At 37.3% G+C, this 12101-nt stretch overlaps 1 protein-coding gene across 5 annotated transcripts in view; it reads right to left on the bottom strand.

Annotated features, from left to right (window-relative positions):
- LOC109055088 (potassium voltage-gated channel subfamily H member 7-like) overlaps positions 1-12101 on the bottom strand; it is a 52936-nt gene that overhangs the window by 5532 nt on the left and 35303 nt on the right. For 4 of the 5 annotated variants that reach the window (XM_042725503.1, XM_042725502.1, XM_042725500.1 and 1 more), the window contains 5 exons: positions 7723-8148; positions 6065-6464; positions 5483-5683; positions 4148-4402; positions 1623-1828 (listed from right to left, as the gene is read on the bottom strand). In XM_042725503.1, the coding sequence (XP_042581437.1) occupies positions 1623-1828; positions 4148-4402; positions 5483-5683; positions 6065-6464; positions 7723-8148 (1488 nt within the window). The remainder of the gene's footprint in view (positions 1-1622; positions 1829-4147; positions 4403-5482; positions 5684-6064; positions 6465-7722; positions 8149-12101) is intronic. The other variant, XM_042725501.1, reaches the window with a different exon arrangement.

Below are 12101 nucleotides of genomic sequence, written 5' to 3'. Positions count from 1 at the left end.
TTTACTGTAGCAACATTAGAAAGGAAAAAACTGATTGGCTTTCTTCTTTGGAACACACTGTACAAGCTGACTTTCTAAAGAATTTCCAGATCATTCTTTATATATAACAGCTTCAAAATGACAGAAGAGCATCATCAAAGTAAGTCATGCAAAAGGAACAGACCAGAGCACAAAGAAACGGTTCACACAAAAATGAAAATTTTGTCATCATTTGTCATCATTTTCTTACTTGTGTTGAATATAAAAGAAGATATTTTGAAGAATGCTGGTAATCAAATGATGTTCCCAATTGACTTCCACGGTATTTCATTCACTACTATGGAAGTCAATGGCGACCAACAACTTCATAATTCTTCAAAATACCTTCTTTTGTGTCCAACATAAGAAAGTAACTTCTACAGGTTTTGAATGACATGATGAAGTAAATGATGAGTAAAAATACTTTTATGTTTGGGTGAGCTATTCATAGGTCATTTGGTGAAAATCTTGACATCCAATAAATCAATGGACAACAGCCCACCAGAAAGCGTAGACTATAACAACACAAATTTCAATCTCTTTGTCACAAAAAAGTTAAGTGAACATTATTGCCATTCCACTATATGTGGAAGCATACAAAAAAAAAAAAAAGACACAGAACTACAGTGCTACACATGTAAACGGACTGCATACATCTAACCTACTGATAGACAGAATTTAACTATACATTAACGTTACATATACTTTAAACATACACATTTGAAGACTTGGCATATACAGTAGCACAGTGGCTCTCCACCTTTCTGACTCCAAGGCTCGTCAGTGTCCACAACAACATTCACTAAAACCATATTTAATTACAAACTTCAAAATAAAAAAAAATATTTTTTAACAATTCCAACTTGGCATGAGTAGGAAATTGTAAAATCATAAAAGATATTAAAATAACCCATGGGTTGTATTAATTTACATTACTTTTCCAGGCCTAGAAATCACACATTGGTTGAAAACCACTGCTTTTATGTCGCCCTTTTTTAAAGATCTACTGCCTATTCTTTGTAACTGCATTAAGAGTAACCAGTACCCGTTCTTTTTTAAAGTGACCATCGGATGCCCATTTTCCACAAGTTGATATGATTCTTTAAGAGTTTTAATGAAAAGTCTATAACATCCTTTAGTTTAAATTTCTCAATGGTAGTGTAAAACAACACCCTTTTTACCCTGTCAAAATCAGCTCTGTTTTCAGCAAGCTGTTTCAGTCAATGTTGCTTTAAATGCTAATGAGCTCTGCTAACCCTGCCCCCTCTTCTGTGGGGTGACAAGCAGACTGTAAACTTAACCCCGAAACTTGCTAACTAGCACATATTAGGACAAGCGATTTGCAAAGATTAATTAAATAACCATTAAGTACCACTAAGTACAAAACTACAGTAAATTGTCCTTCTAAGATTAATAAGATTAAGTTATACACTTTTGTATTAATGTGTTAATAGTTAATGCCATGATTTTTAAAGATGTTATGTTTAATTTTCATAAAGGGTCATGGTGGGCTGGAGAATAAACTATATAGTCAATGTTAGTGTGGAACATTTCATCTTTTTATTTCAAAACACTAAGCAATTATACGTAGCTTGTTGCTTTACCTTGGCGTTCTCATCACGCAGGTTAAACGTGAGCTCCAGATTGGACAGGAAGTAGTCTGAGAATTCAGGATACATCTCCAGAACCTCCAGAAGATCCTCTCTGTAGATGGTGTGGAGGTCGCAGTAGCACATCGCTCGAACATCTGCATTGGCTTTCCCTGGTTTGGCGTACAGATGAATCATCTCTCCAAAAATATCATTCTTACCTGAGAGGTCGGCGTACATTGATAAGAAAAGAAGATAAAACAATGAAGAAAGAAAATGGACAAATAGTTACACACGAGAAAGTAAATTCCCATATTAGTATGTAAGTGAAATTTCACAGGCAAAAAAAGTAAATTATAGTAGTGATGTATGAAGCACAGCATACAAAGAAATCATTTTTAAACCAAGCAGATTTCTTAAAGCCATTGCAAAATCTGTGGGTAAATCTTTCACCTTAATGTGAAATTCCTAATTGTTTGGATTCCTGTTGAAACTGCCAGATTGCAGTAAATGTAATAACACGTTATGTGTGTCAGTGCTGTCAACAAAATAAGTCATGCAAGGTATTTGCTTCCCTTGTTGTTTAGTTTAACACAGTAAACTAAAATGATTTTACTGAATGTATATCTTTAAAGTTGAAGCATGTCACTTCTGTGGCAAAAATATTGGACGTTGGCAAATACGATTCCAAAACTCCCCGTCTTCCACTAGTCAAACAAACACTTCTTTGGAGGAATCAACCTTCAAATAGCTTACTTCTAGTTGTCTTTGCAAATTGGAGTGGGTTGATTCAAACTGAAAATGTCTTTTGTTTAATTCATTAGATGAATCAGCTCAAGAGTCATTTGTTGTAAACAAGACAACACTTGAAGACATATGTGTGCTGCCAGTGAAGGTGAAATAAGTTATCTATTTGTTGTCTCTGTAATATTTCCTTTATTTCATCACATTAAGTTTAGAAAAAATAAAAAGGTAATTGTGACTTTTTATCTCACAATATATCTCACAACTGTGATTAATATAAACCGTTTTCTGAGAATTTTGAATGTAATTTTGGAAATGTTAAATGTGATTTTGTGCATTAATATAAACAAAACATTTCAAAGATGAAATGCATCTCATGAAACAGATAGACCCTTTCGGTCATGAGATGTAAACTCAAAATTTCGATAAAAGTCAGAATTGCTTGATATAAACTGAATTGCAAGATGGCAACTCAGAATTCAGAGAATAAACATCAGAATAAATATAAATTCTAAGATTATTATTTTTTTAATTATAAGATATAAACTCTGAAATCGCAAAAAATAAACTTGCAATTACTTTTTTCCCGCCATTGATGCAAGCTCACAATTTGGGTAAAATATATCTTGATAAACACTGAGGATGTGATATTTCTGAAAGCCCCTGCAAGCTTCGTGAGGACATGTGCCAAGAGAAAAGTCAAGGCCTGACAGCACATTTCTGCGGTGATACATATCAAAGGTCAGACCTGACAAACAAACGACAGCCACCTGGGCAGCGGCCACCTGCCCCCGGATCTAAATCCGGCTCAGGGTCGTGGCTAAAGGCATTAGTGCTGTATATTATATATAAATTACTCGAGGTGAGTACGATATTAGAGTATCAGAGTCCTGGTCAGAGCCAGAATTAGTGTACAGTGATGAAGTGTCCATCTGCAACAATTTCGTAAGACAACAGATTCTTGCTGAGGTAGTGATTCTTCAACTGAGACCTAAGAATACATATGAAGCAGGAGGTAGCTTCTCTCAGCAATTTTGCGCAGTGTACAGCGAGTTTCTGCTGAGTTGCATGAGTGGGTAAGTGTGCGGCTCTTTTTCTTCCCTTGGCCTTATTCTGTTAAAGCCAGCTTGCGTAGGAAGAGAGATGGACCATTTAAATTCGGCTTACCCTGCTCCACCTGCCCGTGCATGGATGTGGCTCGAGACTCTCGAGCTTGTGTGTGAACGAGTTTAATAAATGCGCCTGTAAATAATGAAACTAGTGCTGTCACTCGGGGCTCTCTGTCACACTGACACTTCGCAAATCTAATGAACAAGGGAAACATGCACCACACTGACATCACTCTCATTCCCGCATCTTCTTATTTAATTATAACCCTTCTCTGCCTCGTTCTCTCACTTTCCTTCAGCTTACCTCTATTTCAGTCTCTCTCCATCTATAAAAAAACATGATGAGCTCATCACAGGAGAGATATCCTTGAATGAAGGACAGCATTTCTTTCATTAAGTCTCTTATTACCTCTGAGCCTCTGAGATGTTTATATTAAATTTAGATGAGTGTGCAAGTGCCATATTGTAAGACAACCCATTTTCCACAGCATTCCAGTAATCTGTTATTTGGACAATGATACTGTACTTATTATAGGATATATATACATATAAACTACATTTATCCTTCAGTCCTTTTGTCTCCTCCATCACTTCCCATTTAGATGCCCAGCCTTTTAGATGTAAAGCCAACAGCATTTGCTTATTGCAGGCTTCCAGTGAAAGTTTGTTTAATTGTTCATTGCTCACCCAGGATGGCCACCACTATGTCGTCTCGGAGGATCTCGATAGATCCCCTGGCCACAAAGTAGAGGGCCGTGAGAACGTCTCCACAATGCACCAGTGTGTCACCCGGTGGGGCATGAGTGGTCTTAAAGCGCATCGCCAGTGCCCGTAGGCATCCTTTGGTCGCTCCGTGGAAAGCCTTGCAGCTCTGGAGCAAACTGTTATTCAGATGAAGACAGATATCAGCCTGCAGGCACTCTGGAAAGCCCTTCAGTACCTGCAGAGAGGGAAAAGAGAGAAAAAGAGAGAAAGAGTGTTCCCCATGGAGAAGAGAAGGAGGAGGGCAGAATGATTGCAGGTTTTAAGAGCCTTGCGTTAGAGCTCAGATTATACAATGCTAATATAGCCCTGTCTCCCTCAACTACAAATACATAAAAGATGAAGCACAGTATGAATACGTCTGGGATCCTTTGTTTCTGCTGCATTGCATTGTGTTTGCCTTTGATTTGCGTTTGCTTCATATAATGATATACGGCACATCAAGCAGAGGAGAATGCGAATGCCACTTATGTTTTTCCCCAATTTTTTTGGGTTCATCTAAAAAAACAAAACAAAAAAGTATAAAAAACACGTTTCTTGTTTAAAATTGCATTTGGGATGTCTGCCAAGGAACAAAGAAAAAAAAATTAATGTGCAATAACTATCTATCTGATTGACTAACTAAATCTAATGCCTAATAAAATGGGAAATGTCAATACAACCTAGGTCCATCAAAGTGAAACTGATTTATTTGAAGGAAAATAACTGAAATGGAACTGGGCAAATGTCTGTGTGCAGGATGAGTCACAGTACACATGCAATTACCTTTGTAAATAGAGTTTTTGATTTAACATCAGTCTTCAAATGGACCAAACTTTAATTGCTTTAATTGGCTATAACATTTAGACTATGCTTACCTTATAAAACGGTACGTATTTAACACAACACTGCCCGCGGTTAGACATGCACAGTTTAAAAACCAACTGCATGCTTCAATAAAAATATACAGACATTACAGAAAACATTAAAAATAAAACAACTGCAGCTTTCTTGGTCAAAAGCAAACATTAATCTATACCTCCTGCTCACCAGGGTGTTGAAGTCAGTCCGTTTGAGTGCGTATAAGAAAGAGACAATGCATATCAGATCACTGCGTAGACACATGAACACATTTGACATTAATACTCTGTGACTGAGGCACATATTTTTTAAACACTAGATAGGTAACACACTGGCACATCATGCAAACACTGACTGATAAATGCATTTATTTATTCAATTACAGAAATTCATGTCAAGGGGAAAAAAACCTGACTCTTACCATGTTCATGTCGATGCCATTGGTATATGTCCATGCGTGTTGGAAGTACTCCTCCAGTCTTTGTCTCAGCGGGTTAGGGATCTGGTGGAAGCGAATGAATTCTTTGACCCGAAGCATCTGCAGATGGTACCGAGCTGTTCCTGAGTACAGTCGCTGAATTATAGCAGAAACATTCCCAAAGATACTAGCATACATCAGAGCTAAAACACAAAGAGAGAATGCAAGGATTTAAGCTATATATATATATATATATATATATATATATATATATATATATATATATATATATATATATATATATATATATATATATATATATATAAAACTAAAATTTGCTTAATATTTTGAGGATTCTTAATAAAAGTATTAATTCCTTTAAAAAATATTAATAATATTAACTTATATATGCTTAGGGACAAAATTTGTAATTTTTAGAAGTATTAATTCCTTTTAAAATATCATGTTAATATGCTCAATATGCTCAATAATACATAAGATTAAGCTGTCTTAAAAAGCATTCCTGTTTGCTACACTGGTGATTTTGATGGCATAAGTCTAATTTTAATGTATTGATAACCCACAGCCAATGAGCATGACGCAGATGGAGAAGATCTTCTCAGAGTTGGTATTTGGTGACACGTTGCCAAAGCCCACGCTGGTCAGACTGCTGAATGTGAAATACAGTGCTGTCACATACTTGTCCTTGATTGAAGGGCCTGAGGAGAGGTCGGTACCGTTATACTGCTTGCCGATAGATATAGCTAGATTGTCCAACCAGCCAATTGTGTGATCCAGATAGTGCTTCTCCACATTGCCAATCGCATACCATATGCAAGCCAACCAATGAGCAATCAGTGCAAAGATACACATGAGGAGCATTAGGACAGCCGCCCCATACTCTGAGTAACGATCCAGCTTCCGTGCCACACGGACCAATCGGAGCAGTCGGGCAGTCTTTAGCAGGCCAATCAGAGTTGTGGTCTAATCAAGAAGGTGAAGCGCAAACATACATTCATGTTAACATAACGTTTAGATAAAAATGACACTTTTGCACTAAAGCCTAAACAACCCAGTCATACTTAAATCCATATTTAAGCATTAAAGGATTAGTTCACTTCCAGAATAAACATTTCCTGATAATTTACTCACCCCCATGTCATCCAAGATGTTCATATCTTTCTTTCTTTAGTCACAAAAAAATGATGGTTTTTGAGGAAAACATTCAAGGATTTTTCTCCATATAATGGACTTCAAGGGGGGAGTTTCAACAGCTTCAAAGGGCTCTGCACGATCCCAGCTGAAAATCAAAGGTCTTATCTAGCTAAACGATAGGTCATTTTCTAAAAATAATAAAAATTTATATACTTTTTAACCAAAAATGCTTGCATTACTTAGTCACATTGAAAAGGTCAAATCAAAGGCCTTTACAAAAAAAAAAAAAAAAGGTAAAACTAAGATGTCGGATGATTTTGAAGTAGAAAAATCAGATGGAGTTCGGTACTACTGCCTATGTCACATGTGCCTATGTTGTGGATGCACATCACAGAGCTAGTGCAAGATGAGCATTTGTGTTAAAAAGTATTTGTATTTTTTTAGAAAATGGCCAAACGTTTTGCTAGATAAGGCCCTTATTCCTCAGCTGGGATTGTGTAGAGCCATTTGAAGCTGTGTTGAAACTGCAATTTGGACCTTCAACCCGTTGATCCCTGTTGAAGTCCACTATGTGGAGAAAAATCCTGGAATGTTTTAATTAAAATCATTTTGACTGAAGAAAGAAAGACATGAACATCTTGGATGACATGGGGGTGAGTAATCTATCAGGAAATTTTTATTCTGGTAGTGAACTAATCTTTTAAACTGCATTTTATATTAATCCCCAGATTTTTAGCATTTGGGTGGAAATGTACCCATGAGGGTGTTGGTTGCCAGGTTTTCAGGGTGTTTGCTATGATGTTCCATGTAGTTTGAAGTATACTAGTCAACATATGAAGTGGATCAAAATTTCATTTAATTTCATTAAAGTTGTCCTAAAACCTGAAACCAAAATAATTTCTTGTCTTAGGACAACTTTGATGAACTTTTTTGATCCACTTCAAATGTTGACTACTGCAGTTTTTTGTATTTGTTCAAATTACTAACCCAAAGTATGAGTGACAGTACGAATTGCATGAAAAATCTTTCATTGTAAATTACAGAACTAAAACAAATCAAACCAAACATATACATATGCACCGCTCACCTCTTCTGATCCTCCCTCAAATATGAGCAGATCAAACGGTATGGCTGCCACCATGTCTATGAAGAACCATCCCTTGAAGTAATGCACTGCTATCTTAGCTGGATGACTAACCACCTCTTCGTTGGCATTAACGTACGTAGTCCGGAAATTTATAAGAATGTCTACGATAAACATGATGTCCACTATGAGGTCCACCACGTTGAGCGGGCTGCAGGAATAACCACACTCTCGTCTCTTCTGCTCCTCTACGTCATTGAGCAGGAAGGCAGCGCTGTAGGGCGTGAAAACAGCGGTGTATATGACAAGCAGCAGAATCAGCCAATCCCAGACTGCCTTGAAGGGGCTGTAGTGTAGGATGGTGAACTTGTCGATGCGTGGCGTCTGAAGCTTATACTCTGGAAGCACGTCAGCGCCTAGCGACAACACCTAAAGCATGGAGATGCGGTTACTATGACAACAGTGATACTTTTATATTTTGCAACTATTAACAGATATCACAAGCTGCAAAATCAAAGACTGGAAACAAGATAGTGACTCATGCACAAAATGTACATATTATTAACTTGCATTAATTAGATTAAAAACATGAATAGCTTGATAGGCCTTAATTTTTATATGCATACATTTCTGGGGATACTTTATGTAAATATTTCAGGTCAAAGGGGTTCAGTTGATATAAAAAAAAATTGGGGGGGTGGAATAACTGATTTAAGCAAAATGACAATATTACAAATTTGCATATTTGATTACCGACATTGTTGATTTCAGTCTGGGTGTTCAATGAGCAAAATGAATATACAACATCATATATACACTGTAACACATGATATAGCATACAGAAACACCCTGGATGCTCATTATTACAAATGAGTCAACAGTTGTTTTGATCTGTATAGCAATGTATGACAGCATGCTTGTGGGACACACTAGGATGGTCTCAATGTCACAGAGGCAATTCTCATACAGCCCTACTCTCCATTCCTCCACTGGTACAGAGAGGATGAGAGACAATTTCCTCTTGCTTTCAGTGACAGTAATTGCCAAGCCTTCAGCTAGCCTGAGTGTGTATTTGTGTGTCATGGAGGATGTCTCTCACTTCTCTCTCACACACACACAACTACACAAACAGGCTGAATAATGTAGGTATCTGCTGGGAGCCCCATGGGCTGTAGCCACTAAGAGGTCATGTGTTATACTTTACATAGTCAATGTCATTTGATGAAAACCATGAGAAGGGCTGCAGACAGTTAGAATGAGGAAATGTTTCATTTATGCACACTTTTTAAATGAAAAGAGTCTTTTATGCTCTGTATGCTGCATTTATTTTATTTATTTGATAACTGTTTTAAGGTATTTTAAACCATTATTTATTCCTGCGAAGAAAAGGCTGAATTTTCAGCATCATCATTCCAGTCTTCAGTGTGATATGATCCTTTAGAAATCTAATATGCAGATTTGCTACTAAAGAAAACTTTATTTTTTTAAGATTTATTTTTGGCTTTTTATGCCTTTAATTTGACAGGACAGTATAGTTATACTCGGGACGCCCGAAGTGCAATGATGCTACATGTCGGCCTGCTGCCCAAGAGGCTGTTGGTGCCAACAAAGAAACATTTCTTATTATCATCACAGTTGAAACCCATTGTGCAGTTGAATACAGTTTTTCTAATGCTTTGATGAATAGAAAGTTCAAAAGAAAAGCAATTATTTGAATTTTTTTTTTTTTGCCTTCAATTAAATAGAGTATTAATTAATTATTTAATCTGTTATTGTGTGAATTATTTCATGTATGTTTAAATAAAATCCTAAATTTGAAAATTGTCAAATTTAGGAAATGTCTGAAAATTGTTTTTAATCTTTAGAGTCTTTAGAATCTTCATATATTTCTCAATAAAATAAAATAAAATAAAATAAAATAAAAAAATTTCACATACATTTACATTATTGTTTCTCAACTACAGTTTCAAGTAGAAACATAATTATATTGTATGATTAGAAAGTGACTTTTTCATTCAGTGCATAAAACTCAAACTGGGGCACAATATCTCAAAATGATGCAGCAGGTCACAAATTCTGTTTTGACTGAGGTCATCATAATTAGTAGAATAATTGGAGCTGGCTGTAAAGCATGTGTTCTCCTAATTACAGTAGTGAATGAAATATTAATGAATACAAGATTAGGGAATAAATATATAAATATGAGAACAGTGTGTTGCACAGCTACACCAGTAGCTGTATGAGTGGTAAGTGTATAGTCCTTAGTATACCACAACCTTTGAAGCTTGTGATTGAGTGATATGTCTACTATTAATTGGAGTTCAGTTCTAAGATGGCACGTGGATAAAAACTGTTCCGGAGTCTGGAGGTGTGTGTCTTGAGGGATCTGTAGTGTCTTCCAGAGGGCAACAGAGGGAAGAGGTGGTTGTTGGGGTGGGAAGAGTCCTTTATTATACTTCTTGCCCGTCTTATGCATCTGGTGCTGTAGATGTCAGCAAGTGAAAGCAACTGTGCACCAGTGATTTTCTGTGCAGAGTTGATGACTCTGCAAAGCTTTTTTTTCTTAGCCATAGTGCAACCAGCATACCACACCAGAATGCCATGGGAAAGTATGCTTCCTACTGAACAGTAGTAAAAGGACACAAGCAGCTGCTGAGACTGGTTAGCTTTCCTCAGCATCCTCAGAAAGTACAGCCGTTGCTGTGCCTTCTTGACCAGGGACGTTGTGTTAACAGGCCATGTGAGGTCCTGGGAGATGTGTGTGCCAAGAAATTTAAAGGTGGTCATCCTCTCCACCATTTCTCCTTCAATGCTGTTTCTGGAAATTGATGATGAGCTCCTTTGATTCAGAGGTTGATATTGATGCACCATTTTGAGAGTTCAGCCATCTTCTTCCTGTAAGCAGACTCGTCACCATTTGATATTAACCCCACCACAGTGGTCATCTGCAAATTTAATGAATGTGTTTGTGCTGTGGGTTGGTGTGCAGTTGTGGGTGTAAAGTGAGAACAACAGAGGATTCAGCACATAGCCTTGTGCTCCAGTGTTGGGAGTCAGAGTGGTTGAGTGATGGCCCAGATTCAGCGCAGTGAACAGAGCTGTGTTGACGGCATCATCAGTTGACCTTTTAGCTCTGTATGCAAACTGATATTGATCCAGGGTGGAAGGAAGTGATGATTTAATGTGTCTGAGTACCAGCCTCTCAAAACACTTCATCACAGTGGAAGTGAGAGCCACAGGTCTGTAATCATTAAGACTACTGATAGCTGTTTTCTTGGGGACAGGCACAATGGTGGCAGACTTGAGGCAGTTGGGGACAGTGCATGTTGACAAAGAGAGGTTAAAGATGTTACAGAAAACCTCTGTCAACTGATCTGTGCAGTCTCTGAGTGCCCTTCCTGAAATGCCGTCTGGACCGGCCGCCTTTCTGGGATTGACACTACGGAGCACTTTTCTGACCTCTGCTGTACTCACAGAAGGTGCCAGACTGTCAGTGGATGGTAACATCACAGACTCAGTTTTATCCGTGCTGATATCAAAGCGGGCAAAGAAGTGATTTAGTTCCTCACAGTGTAATGCAGTGTGGTAATCAAACTCTTGCTTTTAGTGACCCTTGTTGGCTTACTTCAGATTCAACTTTACAGTGTGTGCACAAGTTATGTTTATCTTTAAACTATAATTGTGGATAGCTTGGTTATTTTTAATCTAATATGGAAGTGTTAAAACACATGGTTGCACATGAATATAAGTGACTTCTCTGAGCTCATTAACTTTTCTGAATTTAATAACTTGAGGATTTCATTATTATTAAAAAGAGTTTAAAAAGATATATTATAAAAAGGGGTCAATCAGAAAGAGTAAAATCACGTTCGGCATAAAGGTTGCGGGTGCGTGGGAGGCTGTGTTTCAAGATTAGATCCCAAGACCCAGTTTAATTAGAGTCCAACTCTTCAACCAGCGCAACACAAAGAATGGAAAAGATGAAACAAGCCATCTGTGTGTGTAACAGGCCATCTGGATAGTTACAGGCAACAAGTCTATAATGTGGCAAACAAACAAAAACAGCACAACTGACAGAAATAGACACAAGAGGAGGGAGAGAAAAATAAACTGAGCCAATATTTTGCATGTATGTGTTTAGTCATTATTGGTGCATGTACATGGCTAGTTTTATTACTTCATGTTTCATGATTAGTTCCTACTACTTATTCCAGACATGTGGTTACAATATATACATGTAGAATATATCTCTTATTCGTTTATCGGTCCTGCTCGTTGTGCAGCAAATGACAAATCTCAAGCAGAAGAACTTGAGTAGTTATGTGGAATCAACAGATTTTATATCTATTTTTGTGCTGATAATGCTGTGTTGTAAATAGTTG

This window comes from Cyprinus carpio, chromosome B6, assembly GCF_018340385.1.
Source record: "Cyprinus carpio isolate SPL01 chromosome B6, ASM1834038v1, whole genome shotgun sequence".
Lineage (NCBI taxonomy): Eukaryota > Metazoa > Chordata > Actinopteri > Cypriniformes > Cyprinidae > Cyprinus > Cyprinus carpio.
This window is presented reverse-complemented; position numbering and strand designations above follow the sequence as displayed.